This window comes from Aulonocara sp. 'chitande type north' Nkhata Bay, linkage group LG19 (genome assembly GCF_057382095.1).
Source record: "Aulonocara sp. 'chitande type north' Nkhata Bay isolate Kocher_YH1m ecotype deep benthic linkage group LG19, A_spYH_male_GT1.1, whole genome shotgun sequence".
NCBI classification, from domain to species: domain Eukaryota; kingdom Metazoa; phylum Chordata; class Actinopteri; order Cichliformes; family Cichlidae; genus Aulonocara; species Aulonocara sp. 'chitande type north' Nkhata Bay.
Genome location: NC_141362.1, coordinates 13,198,907 through 13,224,386, shown reverse-complemented (window position 1 = coordinate 13,224,386; position 25,480 = coordinate 13,198,907). Strand labels below are relative to the sequence as shown.

General features: G+C 42.7%; 3 protein-coding genes across 8 annotated transcripts; 2 read left to right on the top strand and 1 right to left on the bottom strand.

Moving 5' to 3' along the window:
* Window positions 1-88: 88 nt before the first annotated feature.
* rsrp1 (arginine/serine-rich protein 1) lies at window positions 89-5,268 on the top strand. 5 transcript variants are annotated; one of them, XM_086275870.1, is made up of 6 exons: window positions 89-320; window positions 2,870-3,461; window positions 3,551-3,708; window positions 4,758-4,832; window positions 4,922-4,966; window positions 5,156-5,268. In XM_086275870.1, exons 2-6 carry the CDS (start codon window positions 2,891-2,893, stop codon window positions 5,180-5,182), a joined length of 876 nt encoding a protein of 291 aa, XP_086131996.1. In that variant the 5' UTR covers window positions 89-320; window positions 2,870-2,890; the 3' UTR covers window positions 5,183-5,268. The 5 variants fall into 5 exon arrangements, 3 of the variants coding, with proteins under 3 accessions (XP_086131996.1, XP_086131994.1, XP_086131995.1); XR_015126507.1 differs by lacking the exon at window positions 5,156-5,268 and having other exon boundaries at window positions 90-320; window positions 3,551-4,112; window positions 4,333-4,832; window positions 4,922-4,995; XR_015126506.1 differs by lacking the exon at window positions 5,156-5,268 and having other exon boundaries at window positions 90-320; window positions 3,551-4,112; window positions 4,330-4,832; window positions 4,922-4,995.
* Window positions 5,269-6,965: 1,697 nt separating this feature from the next.
* syf2 (SYF2 pre-mRNA-splicing factor) lies at window positions 6,966-17,019 on the bottom strand. 2 transcript variants are annotated; one of them, XM_086275872.1, is made up of 7 exons: window positions 16,877-17,019; window positions 16,482-16,580; window positions 13,808-13,933; window positions 13,279-13,396; window positions 11,238-11,328; window positions 9,452-9,550; window positions 6,966-7,323 (listed from the first exon to the last, which is right to left on the bottom strand). In XM_086275872.1, exons 1-7 carry the CDS (start codon window positions 16,892-16,894, stop codon window positions 7,158-7,160), a joined length of 717 nt encoding a protein of 238 aa, XP_086131998.1. In that variant the 5' UTR covers window positions 16,895-17,019; the 3' UTR covers window positions 6,966-7,157. The 2 variants fall into 2 exon arrangements, with proteins under 2 accessions (XP_086131998.1, XP_086131997.1); XM_086275871.1 differs by having other exon boundaries at window positions 16,482-16,583; window positions 16,877-16,909.
* LOC147306650 (uncharacterized) lies at window positions 15,677-24,103 on the top strand. Its single transcript, XM_086275867.1, has 2 exons — window positions 15,677-18,888; window positions 20,617-24,103. The coding sequence occupies exons 1-2, from the start codon at window positions 18,851-18,853 to the stop codon at window positions 23,435-23,437; spliced, it is 2,859 nt and encodes a 952-aa protein (XP_086131993.1). The 5' UTR covers window positions 15,677-18,850; the 3' UTR covers window positions 23,438-24,103.
* The last annotated feature ends 1,377 nt before the right edge of the window (window positions 24,104-25,480 follow it).

Sequence of the window (25,480 nt, the reverse complement as noted above, 5' to 3'; positions counted from 1 at the left end):
GTTAAGTCCGCGAGTCATTCAAAAGAATCCAATCGTCGCGAACATCACGTGAATGGAAATTTCCAGAAGCAGGTTTAAAGCCCGCTGCGGTCTCTCCCCGCCTACATTAGAGTGACGACGGTGGAAGAGTGAACTTCGAGGAAGACGCTACGGTCGCTTTTTTTCTGAGCTAATTGGCTACAAACCAACAAATTCGAGCATTTTGAGTTTCTCTGACAGCTTTTCGTCTTTTGATATACTTCTGGGGGGCAACAATTTGCCACAGCGTTTGCCCTTTGAATCGACTTCAACAGAAAGAAGACCTAGTTACAGTCGAACTGGTAAGACAAACATCGCCGTTGGCTTTATTTTATTTCTAAGTTAGAGTTACACGAAACGGTTTCAGATTAAAAACAAACAAACAAAAAAGGTTGTGACTAATGCAAATTGAGTGATGTGGATAAGTTATTTTTTGCGAATGTTGTTCAACGATGGAGACGCGTTAGCTCAGGGTTACGTCAACCTGGAACTTTCCAGTTCAAGCCGGTTTAGCCGGTGAGGTTACACAACACTGCTTTGCTCACTAGGGGCAGCAGAGTGGTTATGCAACGGTTATGCTGTCTTTTAATAGACTTTAACCGCTGACACACGTTTCTAACACAGAATGTAACTTAAAGTATTCCTTTTATAAGCTGTTTAATGTTCAGGGAGCAGTTTTTAGTTTTAGCTTGCCTTGAAATGTGATTTACCAGTAGTCTGCAGTCGCGTTTTGCTCTAGGGATCTTTCTCTCTAGGTCATTGAGAAAGTGGTGGTAATGCCACATTAAAAAGACTTCGTTCCAGTAAAGTATTTAAAATTACTGAGGCGTGTTGATCACTTAACACTAGATGTACTAAACCTGCACAAATTTGCGTAACTTCCCTCAATCCAACACCTACTAGAATTACTGGCTTTTTTATTTTCTGGTGCAAGTTCTGAGGTGTAAATCACCCCTGCTGAGATTTTCACAGGTCGTCAGCTCGTTTCTCCTCCAGCTTTTGTTGTGCCAACCACCCATTATCCTTGAGGTCTGCAATGTGCCAGGCCTCAAGGATAATGGATAATGCATTTGTTTACTCAGAGTAGCTCGGATCCAAGACAGGCCAAACCTCTGCGTTACAACCGTCACAAATGTCTATAAAATATCCCACACATTGACTGATCTGCAATTATGAAAGGCACACATTCACACCTTCCCTGACTCTCAGCACAGATCTTCCATTATTCCATTGTGACTGTGTATGTGTATGACTGGCATTGCATTACTACAGCACAGCGCTGTGCATAAATGCAGACCGACCAGGCGGGAGAATCACACACACATCAGGATGGCCTCCATATCACTGCCAGCAGGAAGAACCTCTCCACGCAACAGGCTTTGCCTTGCTTCAGGAAATGGACGAAGCAGACTGATGGAGGAGAGGTTTCATTTGTCCAGCAGGCCACTGATATCTCCTCAGAAGAATCTGAAAAGGAGACGGAACAAGAAACCAACATACCTCCACGGAAGAGGAATATGTCCACAGTGCATCTCCTTACTTGGGAAAGGACCCCAGTGATCAGAAGGGAGAGAGGCTGGCAGAGAACGTGGTCATGAAACTGTTTTTGTTTGATGGGAGAAATGTCACAATGGACAATTTCTTTACTTCACTGTCACTGTCGCACAGACTGCTGCAACGCAAAACGACGTTAAGGGGCACAGTGAATAAAGTCTGGCGTGAACTTCCTCAACTTGCGCGGATGTATTCCGTAAGAGCAGCAACACGCAGGTGGCCAGTAGCGGTTTTCTGCAATATACTGGACCTGGCGGTGGTGAATGCCTACATTTTGTACAAGGCATGTACAGGGTGGTCAGGCAAAAGAAGATTGTTTCTGAGTCTTCTAGCTCAGGAACTTCGTTGCCGATTCATACAGCACAAGGAAATATTAGCACAGAGGCAAGCTGCTGCAGCTGCTGTGCCAGGGACTGTAAAGACAACGCAGTGCCAGGTGCAAGAGAGCCGCAACGGGAATCGCAGCAGGTTTACCTGTGCAACATGTCAGAAATTCACCTGTGCCAAATGCAGGGATGATGGACACTGGGTCTGCAAACGCTGTAAAGTTTGAAACACTGAAATAAAACAGACTTGTGTACCCATATATTGTGAATGTCTGTCTTTTGTATCGATTTGGTAGGAATTTCTGAAGGTTGTAACAGAGGTTTGGCCTTGGATCGGAGTAAACAAATGGCAATGTTGCCCACGCGCGCACGCAGCAAATCGACATTAGTTCCACAAGTGGAAAATCTGCATTGTTATTGCAGAAAAGTGGACAGTGCAAGACAAAAGCAGCAAAAATAAAAACTGTACACAGAGCACAGTATAGAAAGTGCACTATACAAACGTCTGGAAACATAAATATGGACGTGTGTGTGTGTGTGTGTGTGTGTGTGTGTGTAACTAGACTTTATGCATGTTATGTAAGTTGTGGCTATATAAATATATGTACTCTGTGTGTGTGTATGTATGTTTATGGACAGGCATGCATGAGAAATATTGCACATAAAAACTACCATAGTGTATTGTAGGTTGCAGGTAAGGAAGGAAAGTAGCTTTGCAGGTAAGGAAAGACCAGAATCTCTCCTGGTTGGGGGGCAGGGGGTGTTTGCACAAAAAAAGCAGGAGAACAATGGAGCTGAAGGCCTGTGAAAGCAGGGTGTTGGGTTCAGGGGAATTTATGCAAATTTGCGCAGGGCTAGTAAATCTAGTAGTAGGGACTTGCACCAGGGGAGGAGAGAGGGGGAGGGGGAAAAAAAGCTTAGTAATTTTAGTGTTCTTGACGTTTTATGCAGGTTTTCTTTTCTCTTTCCAGCCTTTGACAGAAGACCAGATAATGGCCAAGGGAACAGGCTCTCATTCCGAAATGGCCCGTGCTCGCCAGAGCGATGGCCTCAATGTGATCTTTGACCAGAAAAGCCCCAGGTCATCCCGATCCTATTCCATATCCCGCTCTGTGTCCAGGAGCAGCTATGACAGCAGCCACTCCTCAGGCTCTTACAGAGGGCGCGACAGACGCAGACGCTATTACAGATCATCATCTTCATCGTCCTCATCTTCTTCCAGGAGCAGGTCTTCTCGCTCCAGGTCACGCTCCTACCCCCGCTGCCACAGACGCTCCTCTCGCTGTCGATGTGACGACCACAGCAGACGCAGCAGAGGTCGTTCTAGTCATTCCCCACCCCGCTGTTACAGGGCCCACACTTGCTCATTCAGCCGCTCGCCAGCCAGATGCTCGCATCGCAGACGGTACAGGTCTCCCTCCAGGTCCCGCTCAATTTCCCGATCCAGGTCATCCTTCCGCAGGTCCAGGGGCTGCGTGAGCCAGTATCGATGCAGATTTTCACAATCCTCATCCAGGAGCCGATCCCGATCTGTTGGACGTTCTGTCAGCCTCAGTCTGTGTGGTAAGCTCTGTAGTTGATGTCAGTAGAAATTGGCAGCAAGCAGTAATAATGCTCGTATTAAATGTCTTCATTTGGTTTGTGTCGAGCAGATAAAAGGGAACTTCTCGAAGCTGCAAAGGCAAACGCCATGAAGATTCTGGGAGTGGAGAAACTGGAACTTCCTGAGAGTGTGAAACCAATCCTGTCAGAACCCGAGCGTGAGCCAGAGAAAAGGGTGAGACACGGCTCCGAAAAGACCGCAGCACAGGTGAGTGTGGGAGGAAACGTTACCTGTATGTGGAACCTGCCATTCACTGAAGGCGGAGCTTTTAATACTCTAAAGACTTTGATGTGCATTTTCTTTCCATATAAAGACGAGGGATATGAAGAAGCTTAGAAATATCTCCTGTGCACAGCAGTGCTCTCTAACTTTTAATCACAAGGTAGAGGTCAATGCATTGTTTTTAAATGATTCAGCACTCAGACTTTATAGCTGTGACTATATTGTGGTCGGTGTTGTTGACTTTCCTGTCTTGTTTAACCTTTTGGACCTTGAGGGGAACACATGCTCTTTATTTATTCCTGTCTTCATAGATGACATGACAGTGGTCTCCTTCACTCATCGGCACCTGGGATTAAAGGGCTGTCATGTGACTTGGGTGATAACAAAATGTACTCCTTGTAATCTTCACAATCTGCATTTTCTCCACTAGAGGCCAAATAAATGCAAATGTAGATGTCACATCTCACATTTTAGATACTTGCTAATTGCACACATAGATGCAGCCAACTCAGATGTGTTATTACTGATTCACCTTGTAGAAAGGAAGTAAAAATTTGATATTACAAATGTATTTATGCTTGCAGTTGAAGTGGGTTGTTTATTTAGCAGAGCCCTCCACTCGCTGATGGAGCGCACGTGTGTGGACTGCATTATAGAGCTAAAAACAGATGAAGAACTCCTCTCCATATACCAAAGATAAGTTGGTACACATGGTGTGTGCTAAGGGGCTGGGAAAGCTGCGTGACCACCATTCTGAAACTGTATATTTTTCTTTTTATTATTTTTCTTTTTATTTTTTTTTTAATAATTTGTTTTGAAATTCTGTTTCAAGGTCTTACCTTGAAGCTTGGATTAAGTGTTTGGGGGTTGCATGAGAGCTGTAGTTTGTTGAAGTTATACCTACCTACGCAGTAGAAAAGCTTAACTGTGTTAGAAGCAGTTAATCTAATATGACCTTCACAAACTGTCAAAGCTCACTCTGCCTCCAGTTTGGGGCTTGTGAGTAACTACTTGTTGTCCTTGTTTTTCAACAGGGCACACAGGAGGAGCCTGATGACGTCTCCAGCCCAAGGTCGTCCCAGAAAGGAAAAATTGCTTTCAGCATTAATGTAAGTGACCTAAACTAAAGTGAGTCTTCCTTTGTTTCACACTGCTCTGAATCACTCGTGATGATAAAATAAAAATTGTTTGTTTTCAGAACTCTGTTGCTAAGCCAACAGCTGCAGCTCCTCCTACAGCAAAGGTAACTCCCCGAGTGGACAGCGTAGAGCGTAGGAAGCCCTACGGCCAGTGGATCCCAGTCAGATCAGGCCAATCCTTGAGTGCACGCAAACATACCTAAACCCGCACTTGCGGGGCAGAGCACATGGACACTGTACATGCTGTATATACTGTACATATGAGATGTTCACACATCGGTGTTTTCTTGCAGATGTTAAAGATTTGTGGGAAGAAGTGAAGAATCGTTCAGGTGGGATTATTATTATTTTTGTTTCCTTGTGTTTTTTGTGATGTTTATAAACTCAATAAAGTTATTTCACATAATACTTGTTTCTGGACGTCCTTTCATACGTGAAGGTGCAGCAGTGCCAAAGAGACTTGTGTAATTTCTTTTTTTCCCCACTTAAACCCCCAAGGGTTTAGTAGTTGGAAATCAGCTGGAAAGTGACCTGCAGTATCTGAAATAGCCACATGGTGTCAGCATTTCCACTGCCTGCAAGGTTGGTTATATAAAGGCCTGCTTCCAGAAGGTTCCTGACCTCAATTGTCAGATCTGATTTGTTCAGCTGATTCAAGCAGTGGTAACGCAGATCAAAAAGTGCATCTCCAAAACCTTGAACATTAAAATTAAATCTTTTAGAACAGTTATTGGTAAATCTGTACCTGTTGTAACAGCATGACATGACACTTCCACTTGTTCTGTTTTAGCCCAGGTTAACACCTCTAGTTATAATGCTGTACATTTACTTGACTGGGCCTGACTTCACTAGATTTGGCTTCCAATGGGTAAGACATTTTTGTAGTGTAGTTTTTCTTTTACACTGCAAAGGGTGATGGAGTATTATCACCCTGCAGGGTAGGCACCATGGGCAGCCAACTTTGAATGCAAAAACTTTCTTAAGGGGATGTTCTTGGAGCTACATTTTAAATACGGTAGTGGTGTTGGAGAACAGTTCAGGATGTGCCTAATGTATTTCAAAGTATGTTTGCACATGTATTTAATATTTTGCCTGGAAAATATTAAATACAATATAAATAGCAGTGCAATACTGGTAAATCTGAGCTTGATACTAAGATATTCAAAGGTGGATTCACCGCTTTGAGCGCCTTACTGCCAGACTAAACGTCTCTGGCTGTAAGCTGACTTGTAATTGTGATTAATGACTGATGGGAGATACTGCTGATTACTTAGTACTGACACACAAAGCAAGCGTTGAGCTTGTTTTAACAGGAAAAGGTGAGAAGACAGGTTTATCCTGACATTTCTGCGTGACTCAATGATCCCCCACCTTTATGAGCAGACACTGGCATCAGTTGTGCCTTAGTTTTAAATCAGTATTGCTTTATAGGACACACCAACTGTCAGTTGGCCGTGAATGAATCAAAAGTGTCAGACACAACTGAATTTATGCAACGTTTCTACAGCCAGTGTCCTCAGGCTAATCAGATAAGACTTCTTAAACCTGAACACCAACAGCAAGTCAGATATCAAAAGGAAAATCTGAAGACTTCCCCTGCTTTTCATCAGCAAAACATAAACATGCATTGTGTTTAAGAAGATCTCATAAATTTACTTTAAGGGTCTGACTCATCCAAATAAAATAAATTTCAAGTAAGGACACATTTCATGTCATTTAACCCTTCTGGCTCTGTCCTGTCGCTGCTTATCCAGTAGAGGGCACAGTGACCCTACGTTCAGGCATGGAAAGCTGTTTGCATGTCTGCTCTGAAGTCACAAGGCTTTGTGTTCACATATCTGCTCTGGGGAAGTTAGTGGCAAGATGCAGATGATAAAAGCGATAAATTGAATTACCCAACTGTTGCTCCGTGTCCCGTTCTCTTCATGCACCTACGCTGAAACCCTGTTGGCTGACATTCTGTGCTAAACATGCCCCCAAAGAGATTCAATGGTGAGCTAACAGTTCATTCTCACGCTCAAAATCCCTCTCGTCATGAGACCACACACAGAAGCAGCCACAGGAAAAAAAAAAAAAAAAAAGCACAACAAGTGTGCAAGATAATGAGATAATTGGAAGTGGTTTATTAAAAAATAAGAGTTCAGAGACAGACTTTTCATACTGTACAAGTAAAACAAAATTTTTTTACATATGTCAGCTCAAAAACCTGGCAACACTGCATTTTCGCTCATAAACACAGAGACTTTAAGCAAGAAGGAAAAAATAAAAAGCGAAGCTCTAAAGTGACCTGACGCTCTACACCGCTGTGCCCCTCTCCAGGTTTTGCTTGATCTCTGCTGTGTATTTGCCATAGAAACGCTCCGCCTTCTTGTTGAACTTGGCGTTCCTCTCGTTGATGTAGTCGATGTCGGCGTCGTCGTTGTAGGCCCTGCGTCGGCTGTACTTGGACCGCTTCTCAATCCTGACACAAAGCAAAAATAAAAGCAGCTTAGAGACATTTTCATAAACTGGCGTGGCCTCCAACTGTGGCAGATCCAATAACAATAACTGGCTGCAGGCAATAATTTGGAAGCATGCATTTTTAAATTTGGCAAGCCGAGTGGCGATGGAAAACCTAGCGCACATACTCGGAGGAAAATACTGTCAATTTGTGAGCTCCTACTCCTCATCCACCGTGTCTTCAAAGCATTGTTGTGCGTCATACCCTGGCAACCGAATCCTTGTCTAATGCCCTGCAGTTGCATCTCCAACACAGTCCTTCGACTGTCTTAAATATAGAAGAGCTTGGGGGAAGACCGGGGTAAGAAAAAGGTCAAAGATTTCTGGAGGAAAGAGAAAACCTTCAGCTGAGTGACATTAAAAGTGAGTGAGGCAGAAGGTACTGTTAGACCTCTTTGTCTCGTCACCTTAAAGTAGCCTCCAGTGTGGTTATCATAAAGCTTTGAAAAAGCATCACACCATCTGTCTGACATTTAGCCGTGCACACAGGCTGTTCAGGTTTGACAGTTCCCCGACTATGACCCGGTTCCACCATCACGTGACCTAGTCGGTCACTTACAGACTGGCCAACACTCATTTAATCTGTGAGATCTCCGAACTTTATTCAACACAGTTCTGTCTGAAAGTTTTGAACTGAAAACATCTGCAAGGCTCTGCAGGTCTGCTGGAGAATTTCAAGGGAGGAGACATCCAGTCACTGGCTGCAAACAATTTTCAAAACACCCCCAAAAACCAATGTCATATTTGAACATTTGAAATACATAAAAGCATCATAGCTCATGGATGTCACATGTGATGTTATGATTATCATATCAAGAACCAACGGTCACTTATGAGACGAGCAATGGCTCGGTCACATTAACACAGGGTGGCAACTTTGTTGCTATTATGAAACACTGGTGGTTTTGTTGTCACCGCACTGATTTTTTTCACATTCGGAGACTGACTACAAGCAGCTGCAGCAAGAAACAGGTCACCCAGAGGCTGAAGACGTTGCATGCTCGTCAGTGTGAGGCAACCCATCTACAAACAATCGCAGTTGGACTTTGTACAGTCATGGAGTTTGTACAGTCATTTCACCAACGGGTGCATCTTGTTTTTGATGGATCTCAAGTGATTGAAACTACATCACGATTTCTTGAGGCATTTTCGAAGTTCTGTTTCAAATCTCTGAGGTTCTGGAAGTTTGATGTGACTTTCTGTGTCTGAAGACAAGCAACAAATTTCACATTTTTTAAAGTCAATTTCTGTATTATCACAAACAGACTGCATGTAATTGACCCTTTACTCGTGGGCTGTAAACAAACAAACTTTGTCTTATTACCATAAAAGTTGCTTTGAACACGACACCTGGTCCCAGTCTTCTGAAGCAACTATTTTGCAGTATCTTGATTGTGCTCCGGTCTCCAACCACTGTTTTCCTCGGTGTGACTGCAGCACAACGGAGCTTTCATAGGCAGTTAGCAGCCCGCTGCTTGTCACCAACTTATTGCTCAAACTTTCTTGTCAAATTGCACAACCAATCACCTCCTCTTCCTGGCATAACAAGACGTGACCCTGCCAGCTTGGTTACGGTTATGTTCAGTTTAGCAGGTTGAACTTCCCAGTATTTGAAAACTCAGTTTAAACCTTGGTCAGAAGGTGGCAGATAATGAACTGCCTCCTATCCTCATTTGGACCAGAATTTATGGTCCGGGGTTGAATTCTTCCACTCAGAGATTGCCTCCCATTGCCTTTGCTTATCTTCACACTGCGTTTGTGGTGTGCCAGCATTGGGAAGCAGGGATTTAACTGACATGAACCCACGGTCATCCTGAGACAAAACAAACATTTTGTGCAGCTTTGATGGTGCAAACCAATCATAATAACCAAGCTTTAACCAAATCAGTGCTTGGCTTTTCTTCCACACTGCCACAGGTGGATAAAATTCTGTTTTACGTCACATGCTTGATTTTGTGTAACCACAGAGCATCAGTGGGTACAGAGGTTTATCTTAGCGGTCTGCCCCGTGAATCAGGCTGGTGTAGATATAAAATTAAGAGATGGTCAGAAGTGGATAGGGAACTGCTTTCGTGAAAAGTGTGACTTACTGTTTCTCAACATCCTCCACCATGCGGTCAATGCCATCCTTTGTGGGAACATGGGTGCCGTAGATCAGGCTATTGGACGTGGGGTGGAAGTCCTCACCGCTGTGGAGCACCAGCAAAACAATTAGAAATGCATAACCACAGATAATCGGCACTTTAACATTCCTAAATCCACTTTTCTATCCCATCATTGTGATTATGCACATCCCAATGAGGGAAGATGATGTCGCTTTGGGGCCAGTCGTGATGGTGCATCCTTCATGGTTCTGCATGTGGCGGCTTTTACAGTCTGGAAAACACCTCCAGGGCAGTGAATTCCTCTCTGACCTTGGTGCGCATTCTCCACATTAAAAAAAATAAATCTTTAAATTATTTCTGGAGTGTGCAGCTAAGTTAACATATCGCCCAGGGAAAATCGGGGATATGCGAATTAATATACAGAAAATGCTTTGCACACACATGATGGCGGGCGTTATAGATCAATATCACCAAGTTTCATTTTCTCAATTAATTTTACTTGACTGGAAATTTCACAGTTCGGGTCACAGAAAGACCTCCTCATGCATCATTTTTATTACACTGTTAGAGGAAATTCGTCAAACTAACTCCCAAGGACATTTCTTCATAATTTGAGTAGTCTGTGTAACCGGATTAATAAAGACTCCAGAAGTGCTAGTCAGTTAAATGTAATATTTATTTTAATCAACGTACAAAATCTAACTTGCAACATACGTTAGTTAATAATAATTGGATAAACTCATTAAGAAGGCCAGCTCTGTTCTGGGATGCACCTTGGACCCAGTGCAGGTGGTGGGAGACAGAAGGACTCTGGCCAAAATAACACCTCTGATGGACAGAGTCTCCCACCCCATGCATGTAAATGCTGCTGAACTGCAGGGCTCCTTCAGTGACAGACTGCTGCATCCTTGATGCATGAAGGAGCGTTTCTGCAGGTCCTTCCTCCCTGCAGCTGTCAGACTGTACAATCAGAACTGCTCCCAACAAACACAGATGTTTACATCAGCGCTGTAACTTGCACTATTTTATCAACCGATTCACACTATAACCAGATTTTGCCTCTTAACTTCATTTAATTTAATTTAATAATGGTACAGTACTCTGTTTTTGGTAACCATTGTCCTTGATGTAAATATGTAAAAATTGTTTATGTTTCTGTTCTGTGTCTTGTATACTGTTTGTTTGTATATGTGTCTTTCTTGCTGCTGTTATACCCAAATTTCCCCATCTGGGACAATTAAAGGATTCTTTTTCTTCTTCTTCTAGTTTTGGTTCCAAGATGCAGTGATGCCCTTAATGGGGGTTTTACTACAAAGATGCGCCAGTAGTAAATCTGTAAAACAATGGGCCTCGTTTTTGTCGCTCCAATTCTCTGTTTGCTCCCTGTCACATGGTGATGTGCAAAAAAAAAAAAAAAAATCAACGTCAGCTGCCATTTTGGCGTTGCTTCGGCCAGTTTGCACAATTTTTGGTAGGAGATTGATGTGGTGGTATTGTCCAAGCGACAGCAACTATTGCTATACTGCAGCGACTTCCTGTGTGACGACGATGAATGCCAGTGGAGGGTGTACTGGGAACGCAAACGTCCCCAGTTCTGTGATTTTGAGTCTTTGCAAACAAGTTGGTGCCTTCCAGGCAAACTAAAGAAGCTTTCAAGTAAGGTGCTGTGTGCCTCTATATCTATACGTTCATATTTCCCCTGCCAGCAGCCACTCACCACCTGGCTGGAGAATACAGAGGTTGCTTGGGGTCTGACAGAGGCCCAACTCACCTTTCCTCCTTTTGCTTCTCGTAATTTTCCATGTCTGGCCTGATCTGCTTGGTAAGCCTCTGGTACTGCCGGAACTGGGCTTCTGCATATCCTGTAGTCCATCATGTGTGCGTTTGTGTGTGAGAGGAGGAAAGGAAAAAAGAAAAAGAGTTATAATTAGTGGAACAAACAGCAAGCAGGCACGAGGCTCAGCAATCACAATCTGCGGCTTGTTAAGGAGGGCTGAAGAGGCATCTCTCCACCTCAGCCCCCCCCTCCCTTTTTTTTTGAAGCCCCTCTGCTGATTATTTTCTCCCCAGAGGTTTTAATTCAGGGGAGGTTTTGATGCCACACATGGCAGCCATATTTAGGAGACACAGCAAATGTTTTTTTCCCAGCAGATTAAAGCAGGAGCAGTCTGACACGGTAAGGCCAGGATCTGTGTTCACAAAGCTTCCTGATGCTAAAGTTTGTTCCTAGTCACAAAGATCCTGGTAAAGATAAAAGCTATCCACAAAGGCATTCACCTTCTATTCCAACTCTTCCAATAGGAGCTACACTAAACCTTGCCATCACTGAAAAAGTACAGATGGTGTGATGAAAAGTAACGGCTACCAAACAGTCAGAAAAATCCAACCAGCACCAAAATGGACAGAAAGAATGGTACAAATAGCAAAAACAAGCATTTCCAAATGTAGGGAGCCAAAGCTGGCTCCCTACATTTTGCTGTAATGTCGGCTCAAAGCATCTTTCATTCATCTATGTCACTCGAATTTTTTGTGATAAAGAAATTGGAAACTAAACAGAAGACGAGAATCACGGTGCACCACTTTCTCAAGAGTAAATTAAGTTAAGTAAGTATCTAGTAAATGATTGGACTGAGGCTCTTTGGCGTGACAAGAGGGTTGCCCACGGCTAAAATAAAGCTGTTTGATCTGATCACCTTATAACATCTGCAAAAGGATTCCTCAGCCAATACAATCATTAGACGTGGTCTATTTTTACACCGTATTAAACATTGTTCAGCAATCATGCTGGACGTTAAAGAGGATGAGAATCATGCAATCAGATTAGAATTCTTTTAGGATTCAAGCTAAATAAGGTGGTGCTGTTAGCCTGAGCTTCAAACTTGATTCAAACAGACATTTTTTGGTAGGCTGGTGACAGTCTGGCTCTTCCAAAGAATACAGGTCAGCTGCAGAGTTTCTGTGTATGCTGACAAAAAGTAAATAGAAGGGTGTGCTCCTAGTCTCCTTAGAAAGACCTCAGAGAGGTCTTACATTAGCCTAGAAAGTACCAACAAGAGGAATTTCAGCTTATAAGTGATTTAGGAATTTTTTTATAGCAACTCTGAGCAAAGAACGGACTAAAAATGTTACATCCATTAGGAGGTGAAGCTAACATTGTTGCTAAATATGACATATTTAACTAAATAAATAGTGGAAAAAAATATCTTAGTCTTGGACATAATGAAGAATCACTCGCTGATATTTGCTTCTATACATTAACTCAAATTTCCAGGAGAAAATCATTCAGCTTTTACCAGCACACTGAAGTTCACTGCCTGTAAAAGCTTTTTTAAGTCTAAGATGTGAAAATTAAATGCATCGTGAGTGCTGTGCAACAGTCTATGATCACTCTGCTGGTTAAATCTGGGCAGACCTGTTACATTTTTCCTGCTGCCAAATATTTTACTGACACCTTAACATTACCGTGTAGGCGAATATGAGCAAATCTTTAATGGGATCGACCACAGATTTTTGTCGCTGTTCACTATTTCCTCTTTGTTTTTTTTAAGTGCCAGCGATGACACTAATACAAACGCAGGGTCATGTTGTGGCTAGTTTCTACAGCTTTGCAACCACTGCTATTATGATGGCATGTTTAACCAATTAGTCTAATAACCACACTATAAAATGTTAGACTGCACAAGTAGATGATAAAGTCATCTGTCACTCTTCCTTCTCCGACTCAACTTTCTAACACATTTTTTGCCATTAATAAATAGAAGAATAGAGTCATTAGAAAATAATCTGCATCTGTCTTTAGTGGAACAACCGACCTGCAAATCCTGTGTCGGGATTCTTTTTCTTCTTTTTCCTCTCCCACCTCTCTGCATCGTCAGCAGTGATGTCCAGCAGTTTCACTCTGTTATAGTCCTCCCCACGAGCAGCACACTCCTGAATCAGTAATCGATACTTAATAATCAGCTCAAACTGGGAAAAATTCAGCTGCACCACCGCAAAACTTTTAGATATTTTGATTCTAGTAAATCCAGCATAAAACTGCCACAGTATTTTTGGGTGATGCGATAACACGTTATGTTGTGCTACATAGAAGAGAAACAGAATTTTCTGACAATGCCTGGAGGTGATTCACTTTAGACTTTGGGGCAACTGCACTAGTGATGATATGAGATTGACAAGGATGCAGTTAATACAGCTGTCGTGGATACCTAAAAATCACTTTAAGAGTCCTGGTGGGGATTTTGCATGTTCTTCGGTATGATGGTATTTAATTAGCCTGAAATTAGGACCAGTATATCAGTACATCCAGTGTACCAACCCAGGACTACAGAAAAACTGAAATACCTTTTTCTTGTCATCTTCAGCAAGCTCCCACTCCAGTCGGGCTTTCTTAGCCTCCCAGTTTGAGGGCAGCTTCAACCTCTTGTCTTCCTCCACGACCTCCTGGTGATTGAGCTTACGTGCTTCATTCTGCAGTGACAAATAACACAAATGACAGGTTTGAGGAGAAGCTGCATGAAAGAAAAAAAGGGAAAAAACTAAAATACAATACACCTGTAAACCTCTATACCTCATTTCATGGGTCACACCTGGCCCAATTTGATCAAAATGGGTAAGAAAAGTAAGAGTAACACACAGTACTTATCTTTAGAAGATGTTTACAGTAGAGCTGGGCGATAGAACGATAACGATATGTATCGCGATATAACTTTTACTCGATAGAGAAATTAAGCTATCGCGATAGACCTCGCCGCTCTTGTCCTCAAAGAAAAAAAAAAAAAAAGGTCAGCCAATCCAAATTAAGTAGCGCAGAGCCGAACCAATCACAGCCGCAGAGTCACGTCGCGTGGCTTGTTACGTACAGCACAAGTGCCAAGCCGCACGTGTGTTTGTTTGGGAAGTAGCCAGCGGGTAATGGAGGAAATGAGTGTGCCAACTAGAAAAATCAACCGAGCGTGACCGAAGAGAAAAAAGATGATGGTTCCAATGCCGGAGAGATTGTCAAACGGAAGAGCCATAGAAGTTCCGTAGTGTGAAGGTATTTCGGCTATTTCAAGTCTGACAAAAAATAGAGTAGCGTGCACTGTAAATTGTGCCGAAAGCAAGTCTGGAAATACAATGAACTGGTGCATGCGTCACACTGTGCGCCACGTTATTGTTTCGGTGAAATGAATTTCTACAATACTGTTACTGTTAATTCTACTCTCTGCAGTGTTTAAATGCTTACATATACACACAGTTACTGTCCCTCCACACATACGACTCGGTTCTGCTTCTATGCCGCAGCTTTGTTTACTTTTTCCCACCGAGGCTTCTAGACTTCTGATTGGCCAACATTTCTGCACGGTTAGGAATCTAGCGCCACCTGCTGCTTTGGCATGTTCATAGCAGCGTTTTCCTTCATTTCTGCCTTTATGTGTGGACGGGATTATTTTTTAAAACGAAAACGGAAAATCTCCGTTTTCAAAAATACCCGTGTACGTGTGGACGTAGCCTCAGTCTCTGACTGGAAGCGCTAATTCGTCATTCGGCTTTTGTCAGACTAAAGTAACTGTTAAAACTGTTTGAAAAGCTCAGCTATACAACAAGGAGAGATTGAGAATTTCCTTTTAGTGCTCAGTTTATTTGATATTGACAAAAGTTAGTCAGTTTTGTCTGTTCTTCTGTAAAACAAACTAAGATTTATTTTTAGAATTAATATTTTGTTTCTAAGTGGAATTGACAATTTAGTCTGTTTCATTTGTTCTATTTTGAAACTTAAACGCTTTAGCGGCTGCCTTTTGTGTAGTTTGCAATATTTGCCTTTATTTATCTGAAAAAGTCTCATGTTCCATAAGTACATCTACCCTGTTGAACTTATTATGGGAAATAAATATTTAAATAAAAACAAGCTGCTGATTATTTCACATTTTACTTGTGAGCAACGGCACATTTAAATCTTACAAATATAGTTATTTGGCTTATATCGTGATAGATATCGTTATCGCCTGAAATGAAAAAAACATATCGTGATATGAAAAAATCTCATATCGCCCAGCTCTAGTTTACAGAGACATCTTCTGTTATAGTACATTAACATATCTACTGTTGGAAACCTACAATTCAATAACAATGTGTTTTTAACTTGTCGTTCAGTCCTACAATTCCCCAAAACACGCCTTTAGAAGTTAAACTTTCAGCAAATAAGCTTTTAAAAAAACGGGGGGTTTTTGTGGCAAAATTTCAAAGCAATATTTAGACTTGGCAGGTGATTCTTTATGCCCTGATTACTCTCCAAATGCACTGGGGGGTGTTATAATGGCTGCATGGTCCTGATGGTCCATTGCTAGTGATACCAGCAGCCCAAGTTTAAAAACATTATTTCCTTACTAGAAGAAAAGTTCTTCTCTTGTAAACAAGAACTGATGAACAGCCTTAGATTTTCTTTTAAAAAACAAATATTCAACAGCAGATCTCACTTTATCCACATTAATCACACCATCACGACACTAGGAGCAGCAGTGCGTTTGATTGAAAAACTGGGTTAGTTAATGACCTTACTGCAACTGCCATCCATTGGGCCGGTGTCACACCAAAAAGTGATTGCTGAAGTCTCTGTGATATATTTGCTTATATTAACAAATATACTGCAGTGAGCAGGATGTGTTAGTGAGTTTTATATAAAATAAAGAAATTACCTGCTTTGCAAACATCTTTATGACTGCGTTATTGTCACTACCCTGTATGATTAATCAAGTCCTTTTTTGCCCAATCTTTATAGAGCTGTTGTGCTTGTGAGCTTCTGCTTTGTGACAGGAATGTTTTTTCGGGCTCAAGATGATTCGATATCATTCGTGAGAGATATGTTTGAGATATACTGGTCATATTCAAGCTTTGTTTTTCACATGCCACTGGTTTGCACACTACAGTGGATCGATTCCGGCCTTTGGGACCCCAATTTGCTGACCATGCGATTAAACATGAGGTTTCTGTGATTTTACGATACATTTGACTGAAGCTTTGAAGTTAAACAGCTCACCCGTTTGAAATGCAGCTCTCGAAATTTTCGCAGTCTCGCTTCTCTCTTCTGGGACGTGACGGTTTCAGTCGGCTCCTCTTCGGCAGTTGCAGCAGACTCCTGCTAACAAAGACAGTTATCAATACAAGTAAAACGTTTTAATTCAAACTGTTCAATGAAGAAGAGACGCCTGAGAACAACTGACAGTCAGAAAGCTAACGCTTATTAGCCGCTAAATTCCCGTTAGCCTCGTACACAAAACACGACATTTTAACCAACAAACACGACGAAGAAACACAACTTCTGTCAGCAAAACGACACATCGCAATCTAACGAGTTACATCCATCTACCGTATCCACTATCCATAAAAAAAAAAACCTCAATAAAATACAAATAACAAGGAAAAAGCGCTAACCTCGCTACAAGACGCCATTATTGTGGTATTGATGCGGAAGAAAACAGGAAGTTCAGCACTAGCGCCGGATATTACGTACAAGAAGAAAGCAACGCAATTACAACAACAAAACGTAAATAAAGCAAAGATAATCGATTAATTGCTGAACAACATCGGTTCATATAACGGCAGAAATCAAATATGATATAATCTCAGCTCCACTTTCAGATCATCAACTTATTTTTATTGAAATAAACAACTTAACAACTAAATTTTAATGGACGAGTCACTAAACTTAATAAAAATAATATAATAATATAATAAAAAGTAATACAAATAAATAAATAAATAAAATACAGAATTTATAGAATACAGTTATTATACAAAATTCACGTAGGAAGAATTGATGAAGATTACGAACTTAGAAAATAGTTTATAAAAGCTCCAACAACATAAAAAAAGAAAATCTATCATTAGAAGAACAGACAAATCTAAAAGATTTACAACTTAGGTATAAAAACATTTATATTTCAAGGGCTGAAGGAGCTTTTATTCATTACTGAAAAAATGGCTAGAAAAGGAAGAAGAATGTATCTTTCTTAAACTTGAAATAAAAAGGAAAAAAATATTTTTAAATTAAACGTCAAGAGTAATATAACTGAAGACCATATTCAAAATTCTTCTTTAAAAACAAAATCAGTGAAAAACTTTAAGTTACTCCTTTTATGGACTCACTTAACAATATTAAATAATCATGCAAAGATTTAAGGGGAAAAATTAAAATTCTCCTGGCACAGATGGATTAACTGTAGAGCTTTGTAAAGATCTTTAAGAAGCTATCTTTATTTCTTTATAAAGTAAGCACAGAAACTGGGAAGCATGGGTCACTTACCTCTATAGTGACTCAGGGACCAGTGTTGGTGTTATGGATGGGCCTCAGGGGTCCAAGCCCATCCAGTAAAGTCAGTGTGTCGTTTCAGCTGAATGGTACTCAAACACTTCAACTATAAGTTATAGTGACTCATACAATTTGGGTGATGAAAAACATGAACACCCATATCACTGATAAGTGCCGTGAAATCTCAGTTTAATTATTTAGTTCACAGTAATTCAATACTTTTGCACCGGTCATGGAAACCAGCATGACTGAGTGGATTGGTCGATGCAGGTCGCACTTTGGGAAGTACGACTTCTGTCTCTTTGAAATCAAAAAGAGGTGATTTTAGGTTGTGCAGCTAGTTTGAAAGCATGACCCTACTGAAAGCTGCAAAGCAAATTGAAATGTGTTGAAGATATTATGAGCTCACAGTCAGCTGTCCTAGTGTGAGTGAGTTCATAGATCCACTTCTGGTCCCATTATCACCAGTAAGCTGGCAGATGATACCACCCTATTTCTAAAGGATGAATATGAGACTAAAGATGCGCTTTATTAGACCTTCTTTTTTATATGATATGTAAATATCTTAGAATGTCTTTAGAAACAAGTTCAACCCTCTGATGAAATCAGTTGAACACAGTTTTAGTTTGTGACTCCACAGACACCCATCTGTTTTAGGGAGAGCTTTAATTGCAAAAGCAGGAGAGTTTTTGCAGACTGTTGCATACAACACCAGTTTTTTATTTATTTGGAAAAACCATAGTATTAGGAAAGCTGTCTTAATGAATAAGCCTGATAAAGGTGGAATCGTTGCCTTTGATTTTGCAAGTCTTTATCACTTCACTTTTAAAATCCAATGGTTTCAAAATCTCATTAAAATCGGACCTTAAAATCTTGAGAGTTTCCCATGAATGGATCCAAAATGTTAATATGATGATCTCTGAGTCATTTAGTCATCCCTTTCGCCTTGTGACATGGAGTGGCAACATGCTGGAAAGTGCACAGCCGGTCACCAAATTGCTCCTGAAGAAACTGATGCTTGTGGATGATTTTAGTGGTCAGACCTTAAAAAGCCGAAACCCACAAACTGAACAACATGGCCCTTCGATAAGAGATGAATGGCTCGATCATGCAGCATGCCACAGAGGTCAACTTGGTAAGTACAGCCTCTTTGCATACACTTGATTTATTTAATGAAACTAATTGTTCTTCACTCTATCACAGAAATATGTAAAAAATAATCTAAACGTAAACTGATATTAACTGTATGAAACAAAATTTCAAGCTCGATCTTTTCTCAAACATTGTCGTGATAGCAAACATCTCACTTCATTTTATGATAAAAGATTTAAAGTAATTTGAAGAATGTTTTGTTCTCTTCCTGTGTTTGCGGATTTTCTTTGTTATCTACACTCAACAAAAATATAAACGCAACACCTTTGTTACTGCTCCCATTCCCCATGGGATGGACGTAGAGACCTAAAATTCATTCCAGATACACAATATAACCATCCCTCCCAAACAGTGGTCACAAATCAGTCCAAATGTGTGGTAGTGGGCACATCTGCTATATTGAGATAATCCATCCCACCTCACAGGTGTGCCACATCAGGATGCTGATCTGACATCATGAGTAGTGCACAGGTGTACCTCAGACTGCCCACAACAAAAGGCCACCCTGGAATGTGCAGTTTTGTCTCACAGCAAAATGCCACAGATGCCACAAGCAATGAGGGAGCGTGCAATTGGCATGCTGACAGCAGGAATGTCAACCAGATCTGTCGCCCGTGCATTGAATGTTCATTTCTCAACCATAAGCCGTCTCCACAGGCGTTTCAGAGAATATGGCAGAACATCCAACCGGCCTCACAACCGCAGACCTCGTGTAACCACACCAGCCCAGGACCTCCACATCCAGCAGGTTCACCTCCAAGATCGTCTGAGACCAGCCACCCAGACAGCTGCTGGAACAATTGGTTTGCACAACCAAACAATTTCTGCACAAACTGTCAGAAACCGTCTCAGGGACGCTTGACTGCATGCCCGTCGTCCTCATCTGGGTCTTGACCTGACTCCAGCTCGTCGCCGTAACAGACTTGTGTGGGCAAATGCTCACATTCGATGGCGTCTGGCACGTTGGAGAGGTGCGCGCTTCACGGATGAATCATGGTTCACATTGTTCAGGGCAGATGGCAGCTGAGAATGTCCCAGTTCTTGCATGGCCAGCATACTCACCGGACATGTCACCCATTGAGCATGTTCGGGATGTGCTTGACCGGCGTATACGACAGCGTGTACCAGTTCCCACGAATATCCAACAACCTCGCACAGCCATTGAAGTGGAGTGGACCAACATTCCACAGGCCACAATTGACAATCTGATAGACTCCATGCGACGATGTGTTGCACTGCATGAGGCAAATGGTGGTCACACCAGATACTGACCGGTTCTGGGTCCCCAGACCCCCAATAGCGCAAAAAACTGCACATTCCAGGGTGGCCTTTTGTTGTGGGCAGTCTGAGGTACACCTGTGCACTACTCATGATGTCAGATCAGCATCCTGATGTGGCACACCTGTGAGGTGGGATGGATTATCTCAATATAGCAGATGTGCCCACTACCACACATTTGGACTGATTTGTGACCACTGTTTGGGAGGGATGGTTATATTGTGTATCTGGAATGAATTTTAGGTCTCTACGTCCATCCCATGGGGAATGGGAGCAGTAACAAAGGTGTTGCGTGTATATTTTTTGTTGAGTGTACGTATCATCTGACAAATGACAAGATGGCGCCGAGTATGGCAGCCTCGTCGCGAGCTCCCCCAAGCAACGGCTTTCTTCTGTGTTTAATTTTACTTTTCCTTTATTTTTTCACGAGCAGCACTTGTCTCCTTGTGTACGACCGACAAACCTTACTGGACATAAAAGACGGTCTTTCTTATAACTTTCCGGAGTTCAAGTTTTGCAACACGGACGCTCCGTTTGCAGACCCCCCATTCATCTCACCTGAGACGCCTTTGTTCTCTGGCCCTGGAGGCCGCAAACGCCGACGCAGAGGGAGAAGATCTGGCGTTCTGGTTCGACTGAGACGGCGCACTTACAGACCACCGTTACCCAGTTTATTACTGGCTAATGTGCAGTCTCTGGAGAACAAGCTGTGCGAGCTTCGGGCACGGATCTCATTCCAGCGAGAGATGCGGGACTGCTGCGTGATCTGCCTCACAGAAACCTGGCTATCGGACAAAGTACCGGACTCCGCAATACAACTACCGGGGTTCTCTGTGCACCGCGCGGACAGGTCACAGGATCTTACTGGGAAAAGCAGAGGCGGTGGTGTATGTTTCATGATCAACAACAGCTGGTGTGATTATGCGAACGTGCACTCGGTCAAATCCTTCTGCTCACCGGACCTGGAGTACCTGATGATTAAGTGCCGGCCATTCTGGCTACCGAGGGAATTTACAGCAGTGATTATTACGGCTGTTTACATTCCCCCACAAGCCGACACTGACCGTGCACTCAGGGAACTGTACAGCGCGATCAGCAGTGAGGAAACCGCACACCCAGAGGCAGCGTTTATCACAGCCGGAGACTTTAATAAGGGAAACCTGAAGAAAGTCTCACCAAAACTCCATCAACACATCCTTTTTAACACACGTGGAAACCGGCTACTCGACCACTGTTACTCCTCTTTCCGGGATGCGTACAAAGCCCTCCCCCGCGCCCCATTCGGCCAATCAGATCACCGCTCCATCCTGCTCCTGCCCGCCTACAGGCAGAAGCTGAAACAGGAAGCTCCAACCCGGAGGGCGGTGCACTGTTGGACGGACCAATCGGAGTCTGCGCTGCGGGACTGTTTTGATCACGCGGACTGGGAAATGTTTCACGTGGCCGCCAGAGACATTGATGAGTACACAGACTCAGTCTGTGGATTTATCAGGAAATGCATGGAAGATGTCGTCCCATCCAGAACAGTCAAATCCTTCCCAAATCAAAAACCCTGGATTAACGGAGATGTTCGCGCGGCACTGGCGGCACGGAACACCGCCTTTGCCTCCGCGAACACATCGGACTACAAACACGCACATTACCAACTCCGGAAGACGATCAAAGCAGCCAAACGTGAGTACAGGGACAGGGTGGAGCAACAGTTTGACAACCCTCGGAGTATGTGGCAGGGACTAAACACGATCACAGACTTTAGAGGGAAAACCAGCACACCGCAGACCACGGCCTCTCTGTGTGAGGATCTAAACGTATTCTACGCTAGATTCGACGCAGCGAACACCATGAGACCGGACAGTGTGCGCACCGCGGATGACGTCAGTGCGCACACTGTGTCTGAGGAGGATGTGCGGAAGTGCTTCAGGAAGGTGAACGCACGCAAAGCTACTGGTCCGGACGGGATTCCCGGCCGCGTCCTCAAGTCATGCGCGGCTCAGCTGGCTGGAGTGTTCACGCACATCTTCAACCTTTCCCTCTCTCTGTCTGTAGTCCCAGCCTGCTTCAAAATGGCCACCATCGTCCCTGTACCCAAATCCTCCACCATCTCCTCACTGAACGACTGGCGACCTGTAGCCCTGACCCCCATCGTAAGCAAATGCTTCGAGAAGCTGGTCAGGGACTTCATCTGCTCTGCACTACCCGACTCACTGGACCCTCTACAGTTTGCATACCGCCACAACAGGTCCACTGATGATGCCATAGCCCTGACACTACATACTGCCCTGTCACACCTGGAGAAGAGAGACACGTATGTGAGAATGCTGTTTGTAGATTACAGCTCAGCATTCAATAACATCGTTCCCTCGAAACTGGACAGGAAACTGCAGGATCTAGGACTGAGCAGCTCCCTCTGCAGCTGGATCCTTAGCTTCCTGTCTGACAGACGCCAGGTGGTCAGACTGGGCAGCATCACCTCATCCCCCATCACACTGAACACTGGTGCTCCACAGGGGTGTGTACTGAGCCCTCTCCTGTACTCACTCTACACCTACGACTGCACAGCCACTAACAGCTCCAACATCATTGTGAAGTTTGCGGACGACACTACGACACTGGGTCTTATCACCAACGGTGATGAGACGGCTTACAGGGAGGAGGTCAGCGCCCTGACCCACTGGTGTCAAGACAACCATCTCACCCTCAACGTCGCAAAGACAAAGGAGTTGATAGTGGACTTCCGGAGGTGCAGAGAAGTACACACCCCCATCACCATCAACGGCGCTGCTGTGGAGAGAGTGAGCAGCTTCCGGTTCCTTGGAGTACATCTGGCTGAGGATCTTACGTGGTCAGTACACACAAACAAAACAGTGAAGAAGGCGCAGCAGCGCCTCTTCTTTCTCAGGAGACTGAAAAGATTCGGCATGAGCCCCCGCATCCTCAGGACCTTCTATCACTGTGCCATTGAGAGCATCCTCACCGGATGCATCACCACCTGGTATGGCAACAGCACCGCCTACAACTGCAAAGCTCTCCAGCGAGTAGTGCGGTGCTCTGAACGGATAATTGGAGGTGAGCTTCCCTCCCTCCAAGACATCTACAGGAAGCGCTGCCTGAGGAAAGCAGGGAGGATCATCAAGGACTCCAGTCACCCCAGACTGCTTCCATCAGGAAGGAGGTTCTGCAGCATCCGGTCCCGAACCAGCAGACTGAGAGACAGCTTTTTCCATCAGGCCATCAGACTGCTGAACACGTCATAGACACCTCAGCTTCACTACTGGAACTTCAACATTATGCACTCCACACTGTATATAAATGCCACTTGTTTTGCACATATTCAACTCTGTATATTTTATATATTTTATTATTATTATTTTTATTATTATTATTATTTTTACTTTTTTACTATTTAATTTGTAAAAATGTGTATACACACACACACACACACACACACACACACACACACACACACACACACATACATGTAGGAAAATATTTAGTATACACATCCAGAAATGCATACACTATTATATATTGTACATATATTTATTAGTTTCAGGTTGGCCATTCTTGTATTTTGCTCGTTTGTGTTGTTGTGTTTGCACATCTCTGTTGCTTGTGGGGCTCGCACACAAGAATTTCACTCGCATGTGCTGTGCCAGTGTGCCTGCACATGTGATGTGACAATAAAAGTGATTTGATTTGATTTGATTTGATCTGAATGCTATTCAGCTATCCTGTCTACAAATGTAAGATTCTTTCATGAGGTTATTAGACATGAATCATTAACAAACATGTTCTGTAACTACGAGAACTCATGATTATTTATTGTGACACTGCATCAGTTGTGTGCATGCTTGGTCTTTTTATTGTGGTACCGTGGCAAAAGTAATTGGTAGACACAATTTATTATACAATAAAGTCTTTGTGTATAATTTTAAACCAGGGCATTTTACTTACTTTTGAAGTTTAAATTCATTGAAAAATACTGCTATACAAATGGAAACTGGCATGACACACACAGAGAGCAATTATGAATATGGCTGGAGGTTATAAAATGAGAGGCTTGAAAGGTCAAGCATAAAGTCATCAGTGTAACACACAGAGTCTGTTTAGACTCTCCTAAACTCAATTGTTATGGTTGTTTTTGCCACATAGAAATATATTACCAATGCATCTTATTTTTACCCACAAAAACACAAGTATCAATCAAGGCCTTGGAACATGGGACGCCTAAATATGATTCTATGATCTGATCAGGAGATGAAAGTAAACACTTTCAAGACTCATTTGATCATGTTTGACTTGCCAAAATGGATGTGCTCCCTGTTTGATTGCATTATACTAATAGAGCTCTTTTGGAGGATGTAATTAAGTGGAGTTTATACTCTTAGATTAAAGCATCCTCTAGATCACAGGCAATGTTAATGGAGTGATGCATTTTCACTGGAAACCAGATGGGAGCACATCACAACAGAGCAAAACATCATTGGCTGCAGTAATGGGCAGGGCTCTACTACTGCCATGCAAAGGAGAAAATATCTTCCTAATGAATGACTCTCAAATGAGTAAGAGAGCAACGGGTAAAAAACAAGAATGGGACAAAACAGCATTTCCTCTGTATCTGATTCAGACTTAAAATGGCAGCGTGCAGAACAGTTGCAAAACAACAGGAAAGGGGAATTTAAGGCTGGTGTGTATGACTGTTAAGTATCCAGACAAGCGTGAGAGTTTACAATATATCAGTTGTGGGTGTGCTATTTTTCTCCAATAGCTGTTAATCTCTTTGTCATCCACGCATGATTCAGTGTTCTCAAGTACTCTCATATGTTAGCTAAACTTCCCTTTGCTCACTTCCCTGGAAGCTCCGTCGTGTTGTGCTATCTGTCCACGGGGAAGTGAAAGAAATGGGCAGACAGCTTGTTAGCAAGCAGCAACTTCAACCTCAATGTTTAATGTTCATGTCATGCACAAAGCCAAAGCTCAGTAACATGCACTCCATTATAATGTAATTATATAAATGATTAAAGAGAATCAGAGACCTGTAATAATTAGAAGATTTGCACAACAGAAACATGAGTACTTACAATAAGAGTGAGCACTACTCTAAGTTTAAACCAGATACATGGTAACAGTAATCCAAAAACAGTGTGCAGCATAAAGCAAACAGCGATTGCACATCATTTAAATTATTGGACTGAAGTTCATTTGCGGTGCATGGGTCACAAGAATCAACAAAAACTCACATATTATATAAATACTGTGTACTAGCAGACTTTCTAAAAAACAGGCCACTCTTAGCA